The 25,533-nt window shown below is 41.8% G+C and overlaps 3 protein-coding genes across 7 annotated transcripts in view; 1 reads left to right on the top strand and 2 right to left on the bottom strand.

Moving 5' to 3' along the window:
• The window catches only part of gsk3ba (glycogen synthase kinase 3 beta, genome duplicate a), a 37,471-nt gene extending 33,023 nt beyond the window's left edge, over window positions 1-4,448 (top strand). For both annotated transcript variants that reach the window (XM_074659090.1, XM_074659091.1), the window contains 2 exons: window positions 517-615; window positions 1,107-4,448. In XM_074659090.1, the coding sequence (XP_074515191.1) occupies window positions 517-615; window positions 1,107-1,177 (170 nt within the window). In that variant the 3' untranslated portion in view covers window positions 1,178-4,448. The remainder of the gene's footprint in view (window positions 1-516; window positions 616-1,106) is intronic.
• Window positions 4,449-5,324: 876 nt separating this feature from the next.
• On the bottom strand, window positions 5,325-16,330 carry nr1i2 (nuclear receptor subfamily 1, group I, member 2). Of its 3 annotated transcripts, none has more exons than XM_074659095.1 (9): window positions 15,767-16,330; window positions 13,981-14,185; window positions 10,425-10,555; window positions 10,067-10,230; window positions 9,761-9,993; window positions 9,524-9,669; window positions 7,108-7,224; window positions 6,829-6,934; window positions 5,325-6,746 (listed from the first exon to the last, which is right to left on the bottom strand). In XM_074659095.1, the coding sequence occupies exons 2-9, from the start codon at window positions 14,178-14,180 to the stop codon at window positions 6,590-6,592; spliced, it is 1,254 nt and encodes a 417-aa protein (XP_074515196.1). In that variant the 5' UTR covers window positions 14,181-14,185; window positions 15,767-16,330; the 3' UTR covers window positions 5,325-6,589. The 3 variants fall into 3 exon arrangements, with proteins under 3 accessions (XP_074515196.1, XP_074515195.1, XP_074515194.1); XM_074659094.1 differs by having other exon boundaries at window positions 13,981-14,280; window positions 15,797-16,330; XM_074659093.1 differs by having other exon boundaries at window positions 15,797-16,329.
• A 2,153-nt stretch (window positions 16,331-18,483) lies between these two features.
• On the bottom strand, window positions 18,484-24,487 carry cfap91 (cilia and flagella associated protein 91). 2 transcript variants are annotated; one of them, XM_074659086.1, is made up of 17 exons: window positions 24,305-24,487; window positions 23,331-23,407; window positions 22,525-22,682; window positions 22,323-22,403; window positions 22,087-22,143; window positions 21,807-21,985; window positions 21,396-21,573; window positions 20,878-21,035; window positions 20,594-20,758; window positions 20,337-20,476; window positions 20,158-20,271; window positions 19,992-20,063; window positions 19,710-19,856; window positions 19,407-19,628; window positions 19,156-19,304; window positions 18,967-19,058; window positions 18,484-18,775 (listed from the first exon to the last, which is right to left on the bottom strand). In XM_074659086.1, the coding sequence occupies exons 1-17, from the start codon at window positions 24,390-24,392 to the stop codon at window positions 18,654-18,656; spliced, it is 2,199 nt and encodes a 732-aa protein (XP_074515187.1). In that variant the 5' UTR covers window positions 24,393-24,487; the 3' UTR covers window positions 18,484-18,653. The 2 variants fall into 2 exon arrangements, with proteins under 2 accessions (XP_074515187.1, XP_074515188.1); XM_074659087.1 differs by having other exon boundaries at window positions 20,660-20,758.
• Window positions 24,488-25,533: the final 1,046 nt, after the last annotated feature.

The raw sequence follows: 25,533 nt of genomic DNA, 5'->3' as shown, positions 1-25,533 counted from the left end.
CTCTATATGACCTACATAAATAAACGAGACCATCATGCGAGAAGATCGGCTACTTCTATGTAGTTATTCTTAATGCTGGTCATCGGTGCCATCGGGTCCGATTCCGGCGAAATCAGACGACATCATGCGGGTTCACCAGAAACTCCTTCAGCTCAGACTTCACCTGGGCCTCCGGCTGCGACCAGCTCGCCGCGGACAGACCCAGATCCGCTGGGAGCCAACACGACACCAAGCAGCTAGAGGCCCAGGCCGTATCGCTGGGTCCGCTGGACGGAAGGGAGGCGCGGAAGAACCAGGACTATGCGGGGCAGACTGTCAGACCCTGCTGCAGTTAAATGAGGGTTTTTCTAAAGGGACTCTGGTGCTCAAAAACACTACCGCTTCTGTCCACATGGACCACCAACATCAAGACCAAATTACCTCTTCACACTAGAATATATAGAGCATATAATCTTCACTCTTATTATTATTGTCATTATTTGTTTTATTTAAAAAAATGTGTTCTTTCTCTTTCAGAGTTATCCAGTAATCCCTCTTTGGCCTCCATACTCCTCCCTGCCCACGCCCGCAGCCAGGTCGCCGCTTCCACCCCAACCAACACCTCTGCCACCACAGGTTGGAGCCACACTTCCTCCAACAGACACTTCTTTGATCTGCCTTGAAGGCTCTATTTATCTGTTAGAAGCACTGGCTGTGACTTCTATTACTGCTAATTTGAAAAAGCGTGTTAAGCTCTAGTGGGTCAATGTGTTTCATTTCAAGTTCTGCTCAACGTTGGTGTATGACAGAGCACCGTGGGCACTAAATGCTGCTATGCAAGTTCTTTGCTTTGACCAGAAGGTTGACTACTACCTTTTCCACGGCATTGCAAAAAAACATACTTGGAGACATTTACACCTGTGGAGCTGCCCACACCAACCTGTAACTGATGCTCACTGAGCAGCGCCAGATAAGGATCTTGCTCATTAGGACTCATAGCAGTAGCTGAGGAAGGGGATGATGTGCATTACTCATTCTCTTTCCCTGCCTACTCTTTCTCTACCTTTTATCTACCTCACAAACTTTCTATAAGACTGTAAACGACCATCTCCTCTTCCTGTCCACAGATGGCAGCAGCACAGAGCGAGGTCCCAGCACCACCACCGCCTCTGCCTCGGCCTCCAACTCCACCTCCTGAGTCCACAGACGACCCGCCCCGCCCCGCCCCGGTCTCAGCCCCAGCCCACGGCCTCTCCATTGCCCCTGGCCAGGGGGTGAGCTCTGCTCAGCTCAGCTCTGCTCTGCTCTGCCCTGCTCTCCTCCCTGACTGCAGCGGAGCGATGCTGACGCAGTCCGGGTTCAACAGCTAGCCAACAGCCCCCCCACCCCCACCCCCATGCCACGACCACAAACCAAGCATCCCCCTAATCTGCCTCTTTTATCCCTGACTGGCCCCTCATCCAGCTGTTTGAACTCTACTCCATCCTCCGTCAAAGACGTCTCTCCGTGCCCTTTCAACGGGGGGAAGGAAAGCGCAGGGCCAGAGGTGTTGTCGACTGTACTACCGATAGAAAGTACACTGTACATGTATACACAATGCTAGCCTGCTAATGTTTGTAAGAGGACAATCTGTAGAAAAAGTCCTAAGCTGTTCCCCTCTCCCTATCCGGCCTCCCCCCTTTTGTCCTCCTCCATTTTTCTGCATCCTTTGACCTCTGACCCCATGTGTCCCCTGGCCGATCCCCCCCCCCCTTTGGTTCCTCCTGTAGTGCATGGCCTGAGTATGGTTAGGATCACCCGGGGGGTCACCACGCCCTCTCACTTCTCACCTCCACTTCCGCAGACAAGGCATGAGGCTCACGCACGGGTATACACACACACACACACACACACACACACACTCATAAACACACACATCCTCACACACACACACATGGGTGCATGATGATCCTGATGTACGTGGAGAGAAGCAGCCGGCTTAACATTTGGACAGGTTTTTTTGTTTTTTGTTTTTAAATGGTCAGAAAAAGCTGTTTTACTCGACCTTGTTTTTAATTTTTTTTTTTGTTGTTGTTGTTTTGTACTCCTGGGCAGATGTTTTTTGGATTGCGATGGATGTGACACGTATCTGGTCCTGTGTGCTTGTATAATATATACATACAATACAAAACAAACACGCATACATACACAGTTTATATATTACTTTTCCTTATGTATAAAAAGTATATATAGATATATGTATATTAACTACAATGGTTCAGAAATCATTTATGGTGAGCTCATATCTGGCAGAGCAGTGGCAATATTTGCCGCTGCCTAAAGACAATAGATTTTAGAGATATGGTGGTGTTTTTTTTGTTTTTCTTTGCTGGAGTGTGGTTAGATTCCAGCACTCCCTGTTCTCCTGTGTTGTCTCTATTAAGGCTGTAGATGGATTTTAGGGCATTGCTCTATCCCCCCGTCTTTGTACCGACTCTGTCTGTAACAGTGTTTCTGTGACAGTGCAGTGTCTGTAGACAAACACACACCCCCCACCCTCAATGTCTAGCTCTTCCTCCTTCTCTCCGTCTCTGTGAAGAATTCAAGATGTTTCTTAACACTTTTTCTTTTCCTCGACTCCTTGAGAAGTCTCGGCGGCGGCGGCTGCGGCGGCTGCGGCGGCTGCGGCGGCTGCGGCGGCTGCGGCGGCGGTCCCCTCGGCTCACCTCCGACTTGTCTCATGTGTCGTGACCACTGACTGAAGTGTTAGCCTAGCGTTCTTTCTCCTCCACACCTGCCGCACATAGAGCCACTCGGTACAGTCTGTCGAAAGCGTCTTATTTACAGAGAATACTCACTACATTTAAAAAAAAAAATGAAAAAAAAAAAGAAATGAAAAGAAAAAAGAAAAAGAAAAGAAAAAAGCAGAATGTGTATATACAGTATAAATGCTCCTCACCAAAATTCTGACTTGTATGTTGTTTTTTTTATGTTATGTTGATTCTTTTTTTTTTTCCATGTTGTGTTCAAGGTATGTATATATGCAGACCCATGTACTGTTTATGAGCAAAAACAAAGATGACAAAGGGTAGGGAAAGAAAACACATAAAAGATAAAAAAAAAAGAAAAGAAAAAAACAATCAGGGCAGAACTGATGTTGTTTATGGATATTGTAGATGATGATGATGATGATGATGATGATGATGATCAGCTTTATCCAGCCATATGTTCAATCTTACCTGTACAGTACAGTAGATGACAGCTGTATTATTGTAACAAGAACTAGTCATGTATAGTGTAACTATAGTTTGGAGTGCCTTTGCTTTCATACACCTTCGCCTTGTTTCCCTCCTCACCCAACACCCCCCCCCCTGCCCCTCCGCCATCACCCGCCCGATTGTGACTCTCCCTTCGGTGCTGTTGAATGTCCTGCTATCCTGCAAAAACACACACATTCTCCCACTTGATTTCCACTCCCCCTCCACTCTTCCCCCCCCCCCCCCTTTTTTTTCATCGCACACTTAATGTAATATACAGACATTATTAATCGTAAGGATTATTTGTCCTTAACTGAAGATACAAGTAGATGAGTGTTTATTTTAATAGATGTTTTATCTTGGACACACACACACACACACACACACACATGCGCGCACAAACATGTATACCACAGTCCTGGCACGGGCCTCCGGGGCATTAAGTGTATGTGTGTGTGTGTGTGTGTAGGAGGGGGAGGGGTGGTGTCGTTGTGGCAGCAAGGGGTTAAAAAAAAAGGCCTCATATACTGTAAATATACAATACAGTACAGTTTCTGTATTACTCACAGTGTTGGTTCTGTTACCAAAGCCAAACTAAGATGTAGTTGTAATGAGCCATCCTCAGAGGCAGTAATGTATTCTGTCTCTCTTCTTCTTCTCTCTGGATATTTTGTTGTTTCCTCTGTCCTTCTTGCTTGTTCTCCTTCCTGTCTGCATACTAGGAGGGAGGGGGGGGAATTCAGTAGCACCTGAGGGGTCGAGTCATGTAGCCTCTCTCCTGTCCTCCTGCTTGCTGTAATTTTGCATTCATGAACGTGTTGCTACCCTCCACCAGAACGTTTGACCACCACACCCACACCTTACCCCCCTAACTCCAGTTCAATAACAAACACCACAAAAAGGTTACCAAAAAAAAAGAAGACGAGCAAGTATATATGCTATATACAGCATACTAGCATATATACTAGTTTGATATGCTAAACTGGGGTTAAAGAAAAGAAAAAAATCATAGAAAAATACTACAAAAAACATCCTGTATAACAGTACTACTACTTGAATGCCTCTGTTTGTGACTGAAATTTTTATTTCATTTGTTTTTTTTTCTTTTTTTGTTCTGTGAAGGTATGCTAAATGTGCACCTCTGTAAATATTCCCTCTGCGTGCTCTGAGGAATAGTTCCCTGGTACTGTAATTTGCATTAAATAAAGAGTAGGATAGCCTGGAAATGATCAAGCTCTTTTGTCTGCTCCAACTTCTTTCCAACTTCCGTTTTCTTCCGCATATCCGGGTCCAGGTCGCAGGGGCAAGCAGGCTGAGCGGGGAACTCCAGACGTCCCTCTACCCAGCAACGTTTTCCAGCTCTACCCTGGAGGCCCAAAGCCTCTCACAGGGACTGAATGGAGCCAATGCTCTGTGAAGAGTAAGAGTAAGAGTAGGAGGAGGAGGAGCTATGCTCAGAACTCCTCCTCTCTCATCCATCTCTTGCAGTCCCAGAGCGGGTAGGCTGCTCTCTGCCACAGTGCTGCCAGCCTGTTGCATCTGTTATATGGTCTTTTAAAGGGACTGTTTGTAAGAATCAGAAATGCTTGTTAACAGCGACACCTGTGGCCGTTAAGTCAATGAAAGTCAGTGTCGTGCTCGCTCTAAATAGACATGAACGAGCATCGCTCAAAGCAGTGAGGCGACACACGTCAGCTAAAACCACAATATCACTCTATATTTCACCTGCTTGGCAGTAATGTTAGCTGACCAGACGAAGGTCTCTCCATGAATCACTGCTGATCCTAGTGTTGGTTTTTCCTGCTTCAGCCTCCCGACCGCGGCCGGAGGGAACAGGGAAGACACCGGTACCCGGTCGGAGACGATAACGTTTCTCGTTGCGGAGCCCCGTCACTTTACAAGACACGGAAAACCTCTGTTGGTCTGGAGGAGCTCCAGCAGTTATTTCTGCACAAACGTCCACTGTACATTCACTAGATATTCTCAGAGCTACGAAGTCTTCTGCAGTGTGTAGTGTGCGCGCATGCACATTTTTCAGATGACGTTCCCCTTTAACCTCAGCAAGGGGTGTCTGCATTAAATACACAAACATAGGGAAATGCCGTAAACTGCTTTGCACAGGCATTTACTCATTGTCTTAATAGTATCCATTCATTATGGATGTAGGCAGACATGAAAGACTTTCCAACATTCACCATCTTAGTTTTGCATCTTAACATGCTTTAACATTTGCTAATTAGCACTAAACACAAAGCTGAGGAGGATGGGAATGTTGTTAGTTTTGCATGTATGTGGTCAAAACCCTAACCCGGCGTTAGATGAAAAAGTCAGGGGATCACCAAAGTTATTACAATACATCCCAAGAGCTAGAGCATCAATGTCAGCGCAGACTTTTCCGGCAATCCATCCAGCAGTTATTGAGACATTTCATTCAAAACTACAAATATAAACCTCATGGTGGCGCTAGAGGAAATGACAGAGGAACAACAAAATCAGTAAGCTCCATCCTCTGGGCACCATGAACATCTGCGCAAAATTACATTAAAATTATTCTAAAAATATAAACTTACCAGGATGTTTTTTTTATGGGAATGTCTCATTTGTAGGTCGTGCCCTGTGTTGTAACTTCTACTTATTGACTAATAGGTCAAATGTTAAGACTATTCTTATGACCATTTCTTTAAAAAGCTTTATACACACCAGCCCAGATGTTTGCAGCAGTCTCTCATTTACAGTGTTGTCCTTTGACTTAGTATGACCACAGTGGGGCAGTGTTTGTATCATTATGCTGTTAATGATCCATCATTCAATCTGAGGAGCAGTTTTATTTACAATAAAGCATTTTTGGTTTCACATGGTGGCATCAAAACACTAAAACAACAACCTGAGGTAACAAGTAGAAACGGAAAGATTGTATTGCAACTGCAGCTCTTTACATTCTGAGAAAATACACTTCTCTGGCAATTCTGAGGGCAACATTTAGAAAAACATGAAACCTCACAACGTTTCGTCAACATTCACTCGTAGACGCACAGTGTGTTCTTACTGTAAGCAAAACAAATAGCACATCAAATCCACCCATACTGTAACCACTTAACAAAACAAACTTTGTAAAACCTAATGCTCCTTCTCTCGTGGCGTCTTTGGCGTAGTGTGCAGAGAGCAGATGATAGTTTACATTTCAGCAGGACTCAGACAGTGAGCTTTACAATCATCTTCATCTGTTCAGGATTTTGTGCGGTCTATGCTTTCACATGACGAAAATGCTTCTTTTTTTTTTTGTATTTCGACACATTTGTACGACAATAAAAACAGAATACTTTGCTTTATGAGCCCATTCAGTTGGTCCTGTCCATGGACAGTAGATGTCAGTATTAGGAGTCAGTACAGGGTTTTTTACTGACTATCTCCATTATGAGAGGCGAGATAATGTCTGGCTGGATGTCCTGGAGCTGCAGAACCTGTTTGCTGTACTCCTCAGTCATTGTTCTCATCTCGGTGAGACAGGCCATCACTTTGGGGTACAGCAAGCTGGAGGCACAGAGAGGAAACAGAGGAGGTTCAGTCTGTGGTGGCTTTCAGAGAGAGTGTGCACTTTTTGTATTTCACTCACTGTTTTTCTGGTCCTGTCCTCTTGCAGTCAATCCAGGTTTTTAGTGTCAGCGCCAAGTTTTCATGAAGCTCGTCAATCACAGCGTGTTGCTCCACACCAGGACGGTCTGATGGATCAAATAAACACAAATCTCTGCTAATCCAAAACAACCAGCTGATCCTGAGAACGGGTTTTGCTGTGTACAAATTCACACTGTTTCCAGTGTTTAAATATTTACAGGGTTCATAAATGATTGATCAGCAAGGACTGTGATGAAGTGATGAAGACCTGCTGCTATACCTGGAGAAAACAGGGACATGGCTTGCATGAGAACGTACTCTTCCTCCTGAAGGCCCAGTTTGCGCAGTGTGTGGTGAAATCTGAGCAGAGGATCCAGCAGGAGCGGCTGGAAACCCGCTACAAAGACAGAGATGGTAAGACAGTAATAGACAGTGAAAACATGGAAATTAACTAATTAAAAAAAGGATCACAATTCAAGCAGTAGAACTAGAGATATCTTGTAAAAACATGATGCCCACTAAGGATGCACGATATTGGATTTTTGTCGATATCAGTTTTGCTGATATTTTCCAACTCATTTTGGTATGTTTTGCCAATTTGAAGAAATCCCCTCCAGAAGTTCCTGAGACATCCCATTCACGAGAATGGACTGGGCGGACGGATCGACAGACAACCTGAAAGCATAATGCCTCCGGCCACAACTGTCCCAGAGGCGTAACAAGGTTGAACTTTGGTACACTCAAAGAGTTTTTTTTTTTAAGAGATGCAACATTTTGGTCATGGGCAAAACAAAACAAAAAAAAAAGGAAAAAACATTCCTATCTCGATATCGCAGAGTAACCTGTGAGTTCATTGCTAATATAGCATGAAGAATAAGCATTGTTGCTATGGTTGCTTATAGTTTAATACACCTTGCACCCTATTTGAAGTGTCCTAATATGAATTTTTATCAGACACCAGCCTGCCAATCAGAGTACTATCCTTTGTAGCCTAAATTATTTCCTTATCTTACTGTAAATATCCCATAAACATTGTGAGAGACAATGCACACAGTATTAGTACAGTACAAGACTGCCTGCCAGCCGAGGGAATACAAAGCTAGAAGACAAGTAATGGACGCCAACTGATTTGCAACTGAACTTTAGAAAAGGAGCAGACGGCACCAGTTTGACAACATTCTGGAGAGCGTTCCTCCACGAGTCATGTTACACCTTTGTGAACACATGGGGTGAGAAGTGCACACACATTTGTCTGACAAATAAAAAGTACTACTGTAAACTACTTCATCAGGTCAAGAAAAAAAATCATTTTTGGCAAAGCTCGTGCTGGAATTGAAATGTCAGTTTGCAGGCATTGCTGTTTTTTTTTAATCAAATGTACTGCACTACTCTGAGGCGGCCTTTCTTTTGATTTCTTTCAAAGGTAATGTCACTTTAACCTAGATTCCTCACATACAGTACATACCTCTGTGCTGCTGTAAAACACTTATCTATCCTGTCTCACTTTATCCAATGACATCCAGTGCTTTTGTATTTCCAATCCATGATAGTTAACCATTACTGAATGTAGTTTGTATTAATTAAGTACAGTACTGTCAGCCTGTTCTCATTCCCAGGTTGTCAAATACCGATGCTTTGTAATGTCCCTCGGCGTCTGATACCGAAGCACAAGGCACCCTTTAGCGTCTGTATGAGACGCACTGGGCTTTGAATTAATCACAATATTAACCCATGTGCGTCAATATTAAATGCTCAGTGAACGTGTGTTTAAAGAAGAAGAAAGATGTTTTTTCCTAACCCTAACAAAGTGGTTTAGTTGCCTAAACCCAAGCAAGTTATTTTGTTTGAATTCACAACGTTAATCACGTGTATAACGCAACCGTAGTGGAGCGTCATAGTTGGACGCGCGGGGCTACCCAGTGTTAGAAAGTGACGCCAAGGGGTCCTGACCAAGCGTCGGTATGTGATGAGTTGGGATGAGAACGGGTTGGTACTATAGACTTGATTCAGTCTCCATATGATTCCACCTCTTTCCTTGAAGCTGCTATAATTCATATTTTCATATTTACAATGGATCAAATGACTACTTGTATGTGAGATTATTGTTCTTCCTCTAAACTCTACAAAGTGTTTTAGTTTTTCAGCTCATCGTTTTGGTTTTGCGGCCCGAGAATTTACTGTTTTGGTTCAGTCTTGCGGTTCTCATCTGTGTCATTTCCAGCAGCAGGCGGCTGTTTTTAGCAAGAAAGCTTTGATAAACCTCTCTGTACACTACCTGCTCAGCACCAAACAGCAGACTGACACAGTTAGCAACTAGCTGGTGAACATAAAGGAGTATTTAACAGCTAAAGAGACAGATATTTCCCTCAGGAGTTGGTGGTGGAGACCATAAACGGAGCTAAAAGGAGAGTGGACTTACAGAAACACGCTTAGTGTGGGCTAGATGTGTTTATGGGTAACTGTACACGATCCATATCAACTTTACGGGCCGACAATACGCCAATGTTGTGTTTATAGCTTTATAGTTTATACAATTATATATGCAGGTTTTAACGTTTTGTTGTGCACATTTTAAAGTGTAATTTGTGATGTGTATGTACCCCTCTGTACATTTTCCCCCGGCACAGTGGAAACAGCCAAGCCTTTCCCTTTAAATAAAAGAATGCTTTGGTTTACGCTTGTGTAAGTGGTCTTACATCGTACGGCGTCGTCTATGCAGTATTTAAAATTACCGCATTCCCAGATGCCTGTTTTTTCATTGAACACCATGTTGAAGCGAATCTGCATAATTTCAAATGTGGCTGTCTTCAACAGAGCAATTTGGTCCCCCATGTTTAGTGATCTGTAAGAGACACACACACATATGAATGACAAATAGACATCAGTTCTAAAAAAACAAAAACATATCTGAATATGCATTGAGACACATTTACCGGAAGTCCCGGAGACTTTTGGAGAAACTAATGACGTCCTGAATCATGTAAGTCATGAGGTCAGCCACGTGTGGGAGAGCAGTGAAAACATTGCCTTTTCTGACCTCTTGGTTCTCTTGTTTTTCAAAGGAACCAGAGAGACTGGAAGAGGAGGAGGAGGAGGGCGAGAGGGAACAGAGGGAGCTTTCAGGCTGATTGCACTCACTCGCAGGAAGGACATTTCTGTCCATGGGCTGAAAAAAAGAAAGCGTCATTTAAACGAACGACAAAAAACGACGCCTCAAAATTGCTGGCAGTCATTCATACCCTGAAGCCACTGAAGCGGTAAAAGTCAAAGGAGTTGCGGTGGCCACAGAGTAGCTCCTGAACCATTTCCTCCTGTTGGGATGAAAGCTGTATTGTTGCGTCAATCTTCTTCCTCGTCTGCTTTCGGACCCTCCTCTCCAATACCTCCTTCTCAGACATGACCACTACAAGGACACAACAAAAATACCTGCATGTATAGAGTTAAAAACACCACTAATGCTATATTAATATATACGTACATTTAATAATACATGACCAACACTCCTCACATCACATATAATTCTTACTGTCACTTTTATGTAAACATATACAGTAAAGGTGTGTGTTGAAATAACACAGGATCGTTTGCTGTACTTACTTTCTTGGCGCATGCCTATGGCCTGGCATTTACGGAAACGGCAGGCTTGACACGACCGTCGGTTGTTTATGGTTATAGGGCACTCGTTCAGGAACCTACAGCGGAACTGCGTTGACCTCTTTATGGCACGTCTGAATTTATTTAAAAATCCACTCAGTAACAGTTTACAAATATCAATCTGAAGTTAGAAATTACAAGAAAACACACATTATATTATAGTATTGTAGTGTGCCATGTATGTATGTATGTATGTGACAAAAACGCACCAGCCAGGAAATAATCCAGCAGACTACTGGGGATTATGGATTAAAACACATTCACCCTGATCAGATGATGACATCACACTGGTTCCTTATCTGAGTAAGAGAGTCAATGAGAAATCTGGTGGCAACACTAATGATTAAATAGTTTGGCCGGTGTATGTATGGCCCAAAGTAATCCTATATAAACCTAACAGAAGAAGAAGAAGAATAATTTTTTATAGCTCTGATTTGCAGTTTTTTGCAACTGCCAAGACACAAAAACTGGTACTTGTAGCACAATTCTCGAAACCACTAACTCATGTAGCCCATCTATTGACCAGGTATTCTGAACCATGAGCACTTTGTCTGCTTTACACTGAGTTTGAAATTCTAAAACACACTTTTTGCAACTAACTACGCACAGTTATCTACATACATGTCATTCAAAACTAAAAGCCTGTGTGTGTTGTTTGCTAAACACTGCCACTGAAATACCTGCACTCAATTATCAATCACCTGCACCCAGAATGCACCTGTTACCAATTAGATCACTTGAATCAATGAAGTGCTTGAAGACAATGAATAGGATTCAGGTTTGCTCTTTAGTGTGTAAACAACAATGGAGGCCAATTATGGAGGGTTACAATTACAATATACTGTATTATGTTTACAGTACAACACAGTAACTATGTTCATGTCATCTTCAGTTACGGAAGGACACTACAGGTGAATAGCGTAAACATTTAACTAAAACTTCCCCAGTTGTCTTTTTTGTATTCCAAGTTTTCTGAAATGTTGTGTTTAATTAGGCAATTGAGGCATTATCTCATGTTATTAGGCTCGTTCGAGATGAGCCAGGCCTGTGCAGAATGCACACGTTGGCAACGATAACCTCACAAGATCGAGGCGGCCACAGTTTTTAGGCGCCGCAGTTGCCTCCACTGACTATTATAGAAGAAACTTTTATTTGTCACAGTATATACAAGTACATACATGAAATTTGACCTCTGCATTGAACCCATCCTAAGTATTTTAGGAGCAGTGGGCTGCTGCAAGCATCTTGTTTTTTTTTTTTTGTGTCGCGCTCAAGGACACTTCGACATGCAATCTGTAGGAGCCAGGGATCGAACCGCCAACCTTGTGGTTAAAGGACGTCCCGCTCTACCCACTGAGCTACAGCCTGGCTGTCACCTCATGAAAGAGCTGATTGGCCCTTAGTTTTGACAGCAAACACCACCTGTTGTAGAAAGTCCAAACTTTCTGTGTAATTGTAATATTTAACGCTAGATTGTATTAGTCTCATGTTGTGCAATGAAGGTTTCATCTGTTAACAAACATATCTTGTGTGGTTGATCTTGTGAGGTTATCTATAAATAACACTTATCAAAACGAGTCCTCATTATGTGCTTTACAAGGCGGACATAAAAATAATAAAGGATAGAATCCAATGCCAGACACACGCACATTTCCACATGTATAAATAAATCCCAACGTGGTCTGAAAACTACAAGCGGCCTACAGATGGATCTAACAGGAAGTCACTTTTTCTGTGACTTTTCTGTGACTTGTGAGCAAGTGTCCGACTTGACTGCAGCTTTTTGTCTCCTCCCCCTGCTGCTATCGCCTGATCTCGTCTACTTTCCAGGCGCAGTTCATCTCCAACTAGCCTAATGATAACATCACAGAAAGCATCATGTGCAGAGGTGGAATGTGAACATGGAGATGATTATTACAGATTTGTTTCCATTGCTAACACACTAAAATGGCACATAAAGCACAATTATTGAAACTGACACTCAGGGAGTCATCAAAACTCACATTTTCTGCTTTGCACCCGATTTGCATTTCAACATGGAACTTTTTGCGACACACTGCACACGGTTCTCTACACAAAACACAAGAATCTGACATAAAGTCACTCAAACCACTACCATTCAAAATGCCACACCCATGGGCCAATTTGCCAAAACATGCAACACCTGGACGAACACCCTAATGGCTTGATTGCCAACTCCTCAATCAGGATGTATAAAAAAAGACCACACCTGTTTACAACAACAATGGAAGCCAGCATAGCAGTGAGAGGCCGGTTTTCAAAAATGTGTCCAAGCAATTGTCTCCACAAATGTTTTTGCTGTTTATGTACTTTAATTTGTTTAGAATATATCTGTCTAACTATACTATCATTTTTTCCATGTCATTTTTCAACATACTTTACTATGACTTTTTCCACGACATTTTTGTAGTCACACTCACAGCTGAATGAAGTGCCCTTCTTTAAAGGGACTGTTTGTAACTGCTTACACGTATAAATCAATCCGGATCGGTGTCCCATGCGTGCTCGCGTGTGGCGACACTGTTCAAACTCAGACTCCAACACAAACTACACGGAAGCACCAAAACCGCGAAGTTCTATCTAGTGAAGCCCGTCTGTTAAACAGTGTTGACCGCGGTCGGAGGACGCGGGAGAGACCGTAGCTTTGGTCTCCAGGGCCGGAGTCTCTGCTGTACTCTGCTCCTCTGCCTTCCTGCTTGCCTTCACTCACAGCTCGCTCCACCTCACGTGCATGCGCGCACACTACACACTGCAGAAGACTTCGTAGCTCTGAGAATATCTAGTGAAGGTACAGTGGATGTTCGTGCAGAAATAAAATGCTGCAGCTCCTCCAGACCAACAGAGGTTTCCCGTGTCTTGTGAAGTGACGGGGCTCCGCAGCGACAAATGTTATCGTCTCCGACCGGGTGCCGGTGTCTTCCCGGTTTCCTCCAACCGCGGTCGGGAGGCTGAAGCAGGAAAAGCCAACACTAGGATCAGCATTGATTCATGGAGAGACCTTCGTCTGGTAAGCTAACATTACTGCCAAGCAGGTGAAATATAGAGTGATATTGTGGGTTTAGCTGACGTGTGTCGCCTCACTGCTTTGATGGATGCTCGCTCACATTCACGTTCACACGGGCGAGCGCAAGCAACAGGACGCTGACTTTCGTTGACTTAACGGCCACAGGTGTCGCTGTTACAACCAATTTCTGATTCTTACAAACAGTCCCTTTAAGTACAAGTATCTATCTTGTAATATCTGTTGATCTGGGTGACAAGCTGCTGCATAAATGAGTTGTTATTGCATTAATCTGATGATTGTAATGCTTTTTAGTAACTGTTTCAGAAATTGTACTTAAGCAACTGAAGAAAAACTGCCTTTATGATGATTGTAAGTGTGTTTCTTGGTTTCAAGTCTACGTGGTTATATTTAAGCAAAGTGAAGATCATGAAGCAAGTGTGTGATAGAGAAAAGGAGCGGGTCAAACAACCTCACCTGAAGAAGCCCTTGCAGCCTTCACACGTCAAGGCATTGAAGTGGTAACCCTTGGCCAGATCTCCACACACACCGCAGGCTCTGGGCTCCTCATCCTCATCCTCTGACATCTGTCCTTCCTCGTCCTCGTCCTCGTCCTCCTCATCGTGCCTCGCGAGTGCTTCTCGGATGCTCTGCACTCCGGTGTCCTCTCCGCTCATTCTCACTTGTGAGGATGATTAGAGAATTCTGGAGTCGATTACTTAATTCATTGCTTTTGGAGGAAACGGCATGGTTTGTGAGGAAGTTGAGGTGTTAGTGCTGACAACCACAAGAACAAACAACACTGTGAGATCAAGCTTACTAGTCCCTGCAAAACAATTGCATACCATATCACAACTCATTTACAGAAGACATATGATCTGCAATAATGTGATGCTCTTACCTTCAAATATAAGGATAGGACAACAATATTGGGGCTGAATACATTCAAAGTGGGTGCAGAATCTTTTCCTTCTATCATATCTTTGAATCAAGGTGCAGTGACGCATAACTGCGTATGAATGAAGGCTCAGTTGAGATATTTAAGTCTATTAAAAGTCTTTTGATGTAATCCATTCCCTGAGGCTAAACGGTCACAGCGGGGAACCATTTCAAACTCCATCAAAAGAGCTTCAAATAATACAACTAACTGCTCTGACGTGTTTGGGCATTTGCAGCAGTACAGTGAACAGTGCTCAGCTTTCAACAGCTCTTAAGACTCTAATTACTTCTAATATTATTTTGCTATGCTTGATATGTCACACTGCTCAGCTGTTCAGACTGAAATCAGATAGGCTAAGTAGGCTAGGTATGACAAATGGGTTAATGTTTTGAATGAAGTGATTCATTTTGCAAAAGATTTGAGGTGTAGTTCTACTTGTATGAGTGCTCACACAGTTTAATAGGCAACTCTATCAAAAAGTAAGCACAACTACAAGCCAAGTATACCTTTCTGTAGGCCCACATGGCAAAAAAAAAATACTTAATTATACATTTCTTAAGTATATCTCAATCAAAAGATTAAGTACAAGTATCTATCTTGTAATATCTGTTGATCTGGGTGACAAGCTGCTGCATAAATAAGTTGTAATTGAATTAATCTGATGATTGTACTTGCTTTTTAGTAACTGTTTTTGAAACTGTACTTAAGCAACTGAAGAAAACTGCCTTTATGATGGGGAACCATTTCAAACTCCATCAACTCCATCAAAGAGCTTCAAATAATACAACTGCTCTGAAGTGTTTGGAAATTGCAGCAGTGCAAATGGGTTATTATTTTGATTAATAGTTTAGTATAATTGTAAATATGCAGGCCAATGAATGCAATTTAACTGACAGACCTGAAGTCTCAGACATGTAGCCTGTTGTCAGTGTCAATAAACCCTGTATACTGTTTTATGATCATTTTAGCTGTGTAAAGTGTCTTTGAGTCTCTTGAAAAGTGCTATATAAATTAAATCTATTATTATTATAAATCATTAATCCTCTATACTGCACTTATTATTTTGAAACTACAGGTATGAGTATTTAATGTAGCCTATACTGTATGACTTAACCCAGTGTGATGTGTCTTTAAACTGCGCACAACCAGACCAATGAACCATTACTTTCGTTTACACAGCCGTGTTAATGACAGTGATTGGATCCCGGATAAAACACAATAAATAGCTGGTAAAAACAATTTTTGCAGCAATAACTATCTGACACAGCGAATTGACATTTTCAATAAGTAAAAATAAACATGTAAAAGAGACTCTCTGTCAACCTTTTGATCATTCGATAATACTTCTCCTACCTCTCCTTCGCCTGCTTAAAGGTCGAGTTTTAATCAAACACTCATCCAGATCATTCCACCCACTGATCAGGTGATTCCAGATATCCAAACAGCTGTCTGTAGTCCACTTCCAGCGGTTAATCCCGGTGGATTTGGGGTTTACACATACTCTCAACAGGTGGGAGCGAGTATGGCACCAGCTCTTCCTGTTGTTTGTTTGATGTGTTGATACTACCGGGCACGTCGCTACAAGTATTCCTGTCTGTCTGCAGCCAAGAGGACGGGCCCGTCGCCAAGCAGGGCTGCAGGGGAGATAGAGGCACCGGGGCGCATTGACCGCTCCTGGTGCGTCGCCAAATTACGCATCGCCCATTACGCACCCCCGAAAGTCCCCAAAATAATGCTTCAAGTAAATCTGATTGAGCAGGTTTCCGATAATGTTTTGTATTGTGTTCTGCAGTTATTTGTCTGTCTGTATCTGTAGGCCAACTGATCTTATCTGTTGCGGCAGATTGCTTCACGGTGGTCAACTGAGCACAAAACACGGTAAAGACGCAGTTTGGATTTTTGATGCCTGTCTATTCATGAAATTACGGTACCGGTGCTGGGCGTGGTCAGAAAGATGAGGCGTTCAAATACCTAATGAAACGATAGCACATTACATCATTTGATTAAATAGGTTCTTGAAAATGTGATATATCTTTGAAAAATGAAATACACATACAAATATATACATATACAAATATATACATATACACACACACACACACACACACACACACACACACATATATATATACAAACATATATATATACATACACATATATATACATAATATATATATATATATATATATATATATATATATATATATATATATATATATACACACATACACATATAGATTATCCACTGTAAATGGGCATTTAAATGCATAGAAAATTACCTAATTTTTCTCAATTATCATGAAATTATGATACAACAGTTAACCTGTAATATAAAAAAATATACACAATTCATTCACAAGTCATTCTTATAAAGTTTTGGAGAAAATTAAACGGAAAGTCCCTTCCAAAGTAAAAGCACACATTGTAACACATAATATTCCTTCATATTTGAACTCTGATCAAACATTTCCTCTCTGAAATGACCTGTGATTGGCCAAAGTCTCCTGTCACGGGCTAGATTTTTCTAAAGCCTGAAAACAGAGCCACGAGGAGGTGCAGAAGTCTAGTTATCTCTCAGAACACTTGAATTACAATATGCTGAAAGGTTATTATGGAATTTTTTGCCCAATGATGCCAAAAACTATACTGCCTACTGAAGCTTTAACTGTTGTGCCTGAGGCACGTGTGATAGTGATACTCGATACCTGGAGAGGTTGGAAGGAGTTGTTCGTTTCTTCTGTTTAACCTGTTTTTGCTGCTGAATCAGTTTGACATCCTCGATATATCATTCAAACGCCCCTTCTGTCTGCTTCTCTCTGATATTCTTTTTTCCAAAAATGTGATATTTAGCAGTGAGTGCAGATAGTGACAGTGTGACAGTGTGGTAGCTCTGATAACTTGAGGGACTAGCAGCGTGGGGGCGGGGCTTAGCGAAGGGTCAATTGGAAGCTTAATTATAATTTGCACAGAGACCCAGACACCCATCAGTCCTCCTATGCTGGAGTAATACCGCCTGACCCCTGGTTCCCTGTGTGTGTGGCTGGAAATTTAATTAAATACACCGTTATTTAGGACTATGCAACAATATAACTAGATGTTGACACGGGTAATAATGCCAATACTGATGCAGATTTCTATAAGAAAATAATCAAATTCCAGCATGTGCACTAAATTGACACCTGTCGAGCTGGCGCCCCGAGGCAGCCGTACACGTTGTGGGGTTGGTAATCCAACCTTGAGTAGAGGGAGGATCTGCCTGAACTGTTTTTCTGTGCTGACAAGTTTTTGTCAGCCTTTGAGCCGTAGTCATACATCTTTGTGTTGTCATGTTTGATCCACTGAGCTCTCATATTTAGACTGGATAAACAACCAGGAACTTTCTCCAGAGCCCCAAACTGGTTCACTGCCTCCAGGTTCACGGTGTGGCAATTACTTTGTGGTCATTCGGGGGGCCCTGTCTCAAAATCTGTGTTAAATGTGTTAAAATCTAGTTTTAAATCCTTTATTTGCATTTCTAAATAAATGTATATTTACTCAAAGTACCTCTCACACTCCTTGCCTGGGGCAGAATAGTTGTACTTGTTGGTTCTGGAGCTTCAGGTAAAAAAATACTTGCCATGTTGCACTTTACATGACGGTCACATGAGGTGCAGAAGTCTAGTTATCTCTCAGAACATTTAAATGACAATATTCTGAAAGATTATGGAATTTTTGCCCAATGATGCCAAAAATATTCTGCCTACTGCAGGTTTAAGAGGTTAACCTGACTAACCTTTAATCATATAAAATATGAAGAAGGAATGCAGGGGCACCAATAAGAACTGGGTCCCCTGACACCAGCTCTGACTCAACAAATATCTATACCTGCCTTAGTCCAGGGCCCTATCAGGGACTCCATACTCCCACAGCAGCCCAACTGCGTTCCGGGATGGAAATGGAGCTTGTACTTGGACCCTGTCAGAAAAAGGTGGGAATATACTGTACATTCTAGATAAAAGTAGTGATAATAAAAAGGTTATAATCAACCCATAAACCCACAATGATGATTATGAAACTTTAATAATATGAATGAGAACACAGAACACTTATTTTTGTATGTTTAGTCCTCATATGTTTAGTCCTCTCTTTACTCAGTTTGAGTGTGCTCTGTTTCCGTCCCCTTCTCGTGCTCCACTTGGCTGAACATCTCCTTGAGGACTCGGTTGGAGGCTCATTCAGAGGGACAGGTCAATTGCGACGCCCCTTGAATACTAGGAGGGATCCCAGAATGCTCAGCAGGCCCCTGAATGATGCTCCGAGCTGCCTTCAGGTGTCTATGCTGCCTCTGGTGCACTGGGAGAGAGAAATCACAAGGTTAGACCAGCGAGCAAAGCATCTGCTCTTTAACTTTATCAAACTTTAAGACCCGTGGTCTTTTCATGCATTTCTAATTGTGGTTACAAATGTTGTCAACTCTCATGTCATGTCGTGATAATGTGTGAATTCAGTGGAAGCAGGAAAAAGCAGAAAACAATCTCCCAAACCTCTTTGTCTGACGGTGATCTTCTCGACCTCTGGGATAAGGAAACTGTACACCAACTCTGACACAATCTCCTCCGACTGAAGATTGTTTCGGCTACTCACACACACAAATTAGTTTCGTTTATTATCGTTGTGTTTACTGTAAATATCTGAATACAAAACATTAGCAGACATGCTGAGGTATTCATTACCTTTCCTCCATGGCGTAAGCAACGTCGTTGACCTCCTTTGCCCTCCTGTGGATCTCCTCTCTGGCCTGCTGGTCGGCTGTCTGTTCCAAGGTCCCTAGGATGATGTCCTCCAAATACAAATCCACAGTTTCCTGGTGGACCTGCACCACCTGTGACACAGTGTTAAGGACACACACGCCAAGCATTAAAACGTATTTTTCTTATAACTATCTCCTTTCCACTCATAGCTAAAAAATGACAAATGTACGCACTTGTCTGAAGATCTCATCCTCTTCTTTGCGTCTGAGCTCCTCCCCCTGTCTCTTCCCGCTCTCCTCAGCCTCTCGGATGCGACGGTCTCTCTCAGCCAGTAGTGTAAAGGCGTGGATCCTGCGCTCTTCCTGGAGATGAATCAGCTCCTTGGACAAAATGTCAAACAGGCGTCCGAGCTCTGTACCTACCACTCTGGCATGAGTAGCCTCCTCTTGAGAAACCTGGGAGGGGAGAGAGAAGGCACGATGAGATTGTTTTAGAGTTTGTAAATGTTTGTATGGGAATGTGTCTGTGTACTTCACCTTGTGTCTATGGTTGTCTCTCTGTTTTTTAAGGGCCATTATGAGCAATTTGTCAGCTTTCTGTAGCTCCTGCTCCTCCCCCTGCAGGGCGTGGACAGTCCTCAGCCCACGAATGAGGTCCAGGTGGTCCTCCTTGCCCTTAAACATCTGTACAACAATACAGACAGAAGTGAATAGAGACGTCCTTACAACTTGAAACACTTGCAAACATTTCTGTAGGCATAAAGATAGTCACAGACATGCAGGCGAATGCGTCGCACACACACCTGCATGCAGACATACCTCGTATTGGATACTTCTTCCTCTCAGTAGTTTCTGCAAGGTGATGACTGCGAGCTCTATCTCCTCATCCCCCTAATGAGGGACATATACGTTAATTAACATTAAAAAGTGAAACATGTAGGATGACCAAGGTCAGCATCACTTAAAGTCAGAGACATTAGCTGACCTCTGGTGGCTCCTCCACTCTGGGAGTTACAGGACGAGGAACAGGCTTCTCCCTCTTGACAAGAAAACGCAAAGACTTCTCGGCCACTTGCTTGTTCTCCTCCTCGCTCAGGGCCTGTGGAACCACAATTGGTAATTCATGTGTCTGTAGAACTTAAGTGAACATTTTTCCTGCTTTACCTTGTATTTCTGCATCAGTTCCACTGCTTTGTTCACAGTGGGTTTGATCACATTCTTGCTGATGCTGCCTCTGGGTTGAGGTCTTTTCACCCCTGGCTTGAGGACTGAGGCAGAGAGTCCTGCCTCCAGCTCTAGCAAACCTATTATTGACAAAAAGTCGTAAATTACCATAACAATAAAGGGATATTGTCGTCTCTGATGCTAGTATGGAAATGATCCACTCAATTCTACTTGTCCAAAAACGTTTAGATTCAGACCTTCATATGTGTCTAAGTAGTGGCTTTTAAACTCATCGTTGCAGGTGTTCCTGTTGGTGAATGTACCCCTGAGGCTCCGAGGGCCAAGTGTCTGGTCTTTGACACCGCCAAGTCGCTCTAGCTTCCCCCCCATATTTCTTCTCTTAGCTTCCAGTTTTCTCAGCGCTACAGACAAAACAACAATGAAAAAAAGAAGAGATAGATGAGAAGGAATGAAATGAAGCCTTGCATAATACATTTATGGTCAGGATATTCAGTCAGAGCAGACGTGGCGGTTGTCTTACACCTGGTGTAGTCATTGTCAATCTTGTGTAGCTTGGTCTCTTTGTCTTTTTGGTGCTTGGAATATAAGTCGTTGAGTCTCTCATTTCTGACTTCTTTCTGGGCCTCATCTCTCTGCCTCAAGAGGTCCTTCAGCACGGCAAGACGAGCCTCTTGCAACCTGGCCACCACCCAAAGAAACAGAGAGCATTGTAGAAGGGCAGGCTTTGCATGGTAAAGACAGCAGGTACATCAAGGGGGAGGAGGGGTTCACCAAGATTGCTTAATAAGGCTACATATTGTTCTTGGTTAGACATATAGTAGGCCCAAGTAGTTTATGTTTGTGGCATTTTGATGAGAGAAACTCCCTTCACAATGGAATAACTCGTCAGATAGCATGACATGCTAACAGGTGGCTCAAATCTGTGCCAAACACTGCTAACAACATTTGAAGTGAGTAGTGGTTTGCTTCTCTATTTATGCCTTTTCCAGTTAAGGATTAAAAGTTAAATAATAGTGTTTGAGGTGCAGCACCACTCACTTCTGGATTTCTCCTTCTCTGAAAGCCCACTCCTTGACATCCATCTCCTCCATCATTCGTCTCCTTTTGTCCAGCTGACTAAGGTCACCTAATGGAGGAAGGGTGGCCTCCCAAGCTCGCTTGGCACGTGCCCGCTGTATCATTTCCACTTCTGCCAGGCCTGCAGGCAGACCACGACCTGAGGGAAATCGTCATTTGAGGGTTTAAATGTAATTTGCAGAGGGCAAGATGAGAAGCATTGGTAAGTTAATTATAAGACACTAAAGGTACAAGCAGACTTTTGAGCTGGTAGGTAGAGGTAGACTATTCAGCTGAGAGAACCAGTGGGAAGGCTGGAGATGTATGGTTTTAACAAGGTAAGTATACATTATAGCCTATAACTGGTGAAGTTCTGAACAGCTGATCACATACCCCAAGACAAAGCTGCCAGTTGCAGGAGTTCTGAGGGAGTTGTACCAGGTCGTACCCTATACTCAGGACTGTACGGGTCTGTCTGTGTTTCACTTTCCCTGTAGTCAGTCTGGACCCCCACTGTGAAGTGGGTGGGCTGTTGCTCAGCATTCTTTCCACCAGTAGATACAAAGCCTTCTCTGATGAGACAGAATGAGAGGATGCACCCTCTACCAGCAAAAAGGCACAACAGAAATTGTGAAATGGAAAATAATGATGCGAGATGAGCCATTGAACTTACTTAGGCAACGCAAAAATCACATCCGTGGAGACCTGCTGTGCAAAGGGTATCATGGGGCTAAAGGAAACAGAATGGAACACCACGTCAGACACTATGTCAATATTTACTGTGGAAACTGTGGCAGCACGGTAGTCATCTTAAACTTATCGTAAACTGTCATAATATCAGGTTGAGGTAACTGCTGCACGATGAAGTTAGTATGATTGTATTCCAGAGTGTTGGCAGGCTGATCAAACCGTTTAAAGTATTTCCAGCGATCAGCTCCGGTGACATCGCACTCCTCCGTTTTCAGCCATGACTGAGCATTTGGAATAACCCTATTGAGAAGATAATGCCATGGGGCACAGTTTATATAGGTAATGAGTATCATAGCTAACCATGAATTAATACAACTCAGTAACTGCTGCTGCTCATTAAAATAGTGTCTGTTTGTGTTACCCAGCCAGCTGCTGCAGTGCCTCTTTGCGCTGTTCTGTGTGGCCTCGCCAGCGACGATCAATAGAGGCCGGTACTGGGTCTGCAGGGTCCAGCTGAAGGGTATACCGTGGGTGGTGGGGCAGGTTACTGAACATAGACCCAAACTCAGGCACTCTCCTCTGATAAAGACAGACAGAAATACAGTCAACTAGTGCATTTCACATTCAGTCGGTTTCTTTTTTTTAATGTGTAAACAGTAACAACTGAGAAACAATATTGGCCATGGGTCATAGAGAGGTAAACAGAAAAAGGGTAAATTATGTCTTGCTTCTGAGTTACGCTCAGTGTTCGTAGTGTGATATAAAATATATTCAGTTATTTTAATAATATACAGCACAAACTTACGATGTGCTCTTATCTAATAAATGTATTTGTCAGCTTAAAAAAATGGGTCAGCACTATTCTGGAAATAACATGTTGACTTTTCTAGATGGCTTTACCTAATACTGTAAACAACTGAAGACAACACCTTGTCATTTAATCTCTATATTATACTATATTCAATCTATAAGCAACACAACTTAAACAACACAAAACCTATAGGTTTTCAAAACCTGATAAGATAGGCCTAATAACAATACAGTTTAACCCAGCATGTCGTGTTAGGCCAAAATGACTGTTGCTTTGACTTAGTACTTGGGTAAAATAATAAGAGTTACAACACCTTCCTGGGGCTTAACCTGATTGTTATCTGATGATATAAACTATCTTTAATGTTGGCAACACAACCAATATGTTGCTGTAGGACAAATATCAACGCAACTTACGACTCGGTCCTTAGACGCATAGGCCTTGAAGCTGGACCTGGCATGGTCTATCTCTGATGACACTGTGTAAACTGGATCTGTTGGCAAAAGAAAAACAGCTCAGTTAATGTCAACCAAAGGAGTTAGCTAAATGTCAAATGACAATAACCTGTTTATTTTCAGGTGGAATTTCATTCATTCATTCTCAATGTGCAATATCATTTTCCACTTCTGCAATTTTGTTAATAGTCTGTTTATTGTCAATACTATATATACTGCTCCTATTTTATACTTCCTTCTATTTAAATGGTTCATATTTTGTTACACTTGGTTTAGCTCTTTTTTTTCCCTGTGTTAGCGGATGCATCTTGTTTTTGCACTATATCCCCTTTGCTGCTTTACACAGCAAATTTCCCCACTGCGCGACTAATAAAGGAATATCTTATCTTATCTTATCTTATCTTAAAAGTGAATAATGCCAACCTCATCTGTGTCAAAGTACTATGAAATCCTTCAACTGTTACTAGCTATTGATATGGAAATGTATTTTATGAGACTTATTTTATGGGACTACATTAATTGGTTATCATTTTATCTTTGTTTCAAATAGTGGTGCCCCGAGTATGATTTAAAATACATGAAATCATATTATTCAATATAATTAATACTTATTTTGATAATTACTAATTACTTTTGATAGCCAAAGCTGTTGAGTTTGGTGTTAAAGCCTGTTTATAATGGCTCTGTTACATGTCTACATCCTCTTCTCAACATACCAGTAGGTAGAAACACTATTAAGATCCTTAAAAGTAGCAATACAACCTGTAAAACTACTTATTTCAAGTCCTGCATTCAGAATCCCAATAAGTAACTTTACATATCTGCTTATGTCATTGTTATATTATTATTTATTTTCATTATAAGATACAAGATATGTGGCATAACTTTCATAACATTCATTCTCACTGTGCAATAGTTTAGTTACATTTACTCACCATACAAGTGGTCATAAACTCTTTCACGCCTAACAGCTCTGTTAACATAACTTCTCCTGTTATTTGTGCGGCTGACAGATACGTTCATTGTCTTATTTCAATTAAAAAAACCTGTTTTTCCAACGAATTTCGCTCCCAGATGTCAGGTAACACTGCTGTTATTCAGCAATGTAACCATGGAGACGGTACATCAGCAATGTAACCATGGAGACGGTACAATAAGCGGTTCAGCCGCGGTGGCTCATGGGTAACGTAGTTTTTAAAAGCCATGCTCTCCACCACCACCACTACTATTAACCCATGATTACATTTAACTCCAGTTACAGTCCACACACCACATACAACCACATTATCCTTTTTTATCCATCATTTTCTTTAAAACATCATTTATATTTATTTTATTTTATTTTATCTTATCTTATTCTATTTATTTCACTTCATTTTATCTTATCTTATTCTATTTATATTTATTTTTACTTTATCTTAATTTATTCTATTTATATTTGTTTTACTTTATTTTATTTTATTTTATCTTATTCTATTTATATTTATTTTACTTTATTTTATCTTATCTTATTCTATTTATTTTTATTTTACTTCATTTTATCTTATCTTATTTTATTTATATTTATTTTACTTTATCGTATCTTATTCTATTTATATTTGTTTTACTTTATTTTATCTTGTATTTTTTAATCTTGCCTTAATTTGATTTGCACCCTGACTGACAGCCAGCCTCCCCCCACCCTTCCCAAGCGCACACACACAGTCACATGATATCGATCTTAAGATAAAATAAGATAAGATAGAACTTTATTAAAAATACAACAAAATTACAACAAGTTCAAGTGTATAAAATAAATAAAAAAAATATTTCTAGCAACAGTGCCTAGTAGAATAACAATTAAGTAAGATACATTTAGAAAATGAGTAAATAAGATAAGTAAAATAAAAAAGGCCTTCTTTTTCTCTCCATTTTGTTTGTAAATATTTCATTTTATTTTATTTTGTTATGAGGAAAAGGAAGAGAATAAAAAAAAAGAAACACCTCAACACTAACTGGGCTCCTCCTCCATCTCCTCCTCTTCAAACGAGAACTCACAGTGGGGAAGATGTACGTCTACTTCCGGAAACAGCGGTGCCTCCTCTCTATGGTTCCCCCCTCTGTTCCTCCCATATATGGTTCCGCCCCCTTCGCAACTTGCCTTACTTTTTTATTTTTTTATACT

The sequence above is a fragment of the Sebastes fasciatus genome, chromosome 14 (genome assembly GCF_043250625.1).
Source record: "Sebastes fasciatus isolate fSebFas1 chromosome 14, fSebFas1.pri, whole genome shotgun sequence".
Classification (NCBI taxonomy): domain Eukaryota; kingdom Metazoa; phylum Chordata; class Actinopteri; order Perciformes; family Sebastidae; genus Sebastes; species Sebastes fasciatus.
The sequence above is the reverse complement of the archived record's forward strand: the minus strand, read 5'-3'. Positions and strand labels throughout refer to the sequence as shown.

What these genes read in the sequence shown, in the direction of transcription:
- nr1i2 (XM_074659095.1), bottom strand. Translation starts at nt 14,180, where the DNA reads ATGAGCGGAGAGGACACCGGAGTGCAGAGCATCCGAGAAGCACTCGCG. An exon ending in ACCGCTTCAGTGGCTTCAGG is followed by an intron (nt 9,994 to 10,066) that starts GTATGAATGACT and finishes TCTTTTTTTCAG; the next exon opens with CCCATGGACAGAAATGTCCT. An exon ending in CATGTCCCTGTTTTCTCCAG is followed by an intron (nt 6,935 to 7,107) that starts GTATAGCAGCAG and finishes TTGATCCATCAG; the next exon opens with ACCGTCCTGGTGTGGAGCAA.
- cfap91 (XM_074659086.1), bottom strand. Translation starts at nt 24,392, where the DNA reads ATGAACGTATCTGTCAGCCGCACAAATAACAGGAGAAGTTATGTTAAC. An exon ending in ACTGGCAGCTTTGTCTTGGG is followed by an intron (nt 21,574 to 21,806) that starts GTATGTGATCAG and finishes GATTTCCCTCAG; the next exon opens with GTCGTGGTCTGCCTGCAGGC. An exon ending in GAGACAACCATAGACACAAG is followed by an intron (nt 19,629 to 19,709) that starts GTGAAGTACACA and finishes CTCCCCTCCCAG; the next exon opens with GTTTCTCAAGAGGAGGCTAC.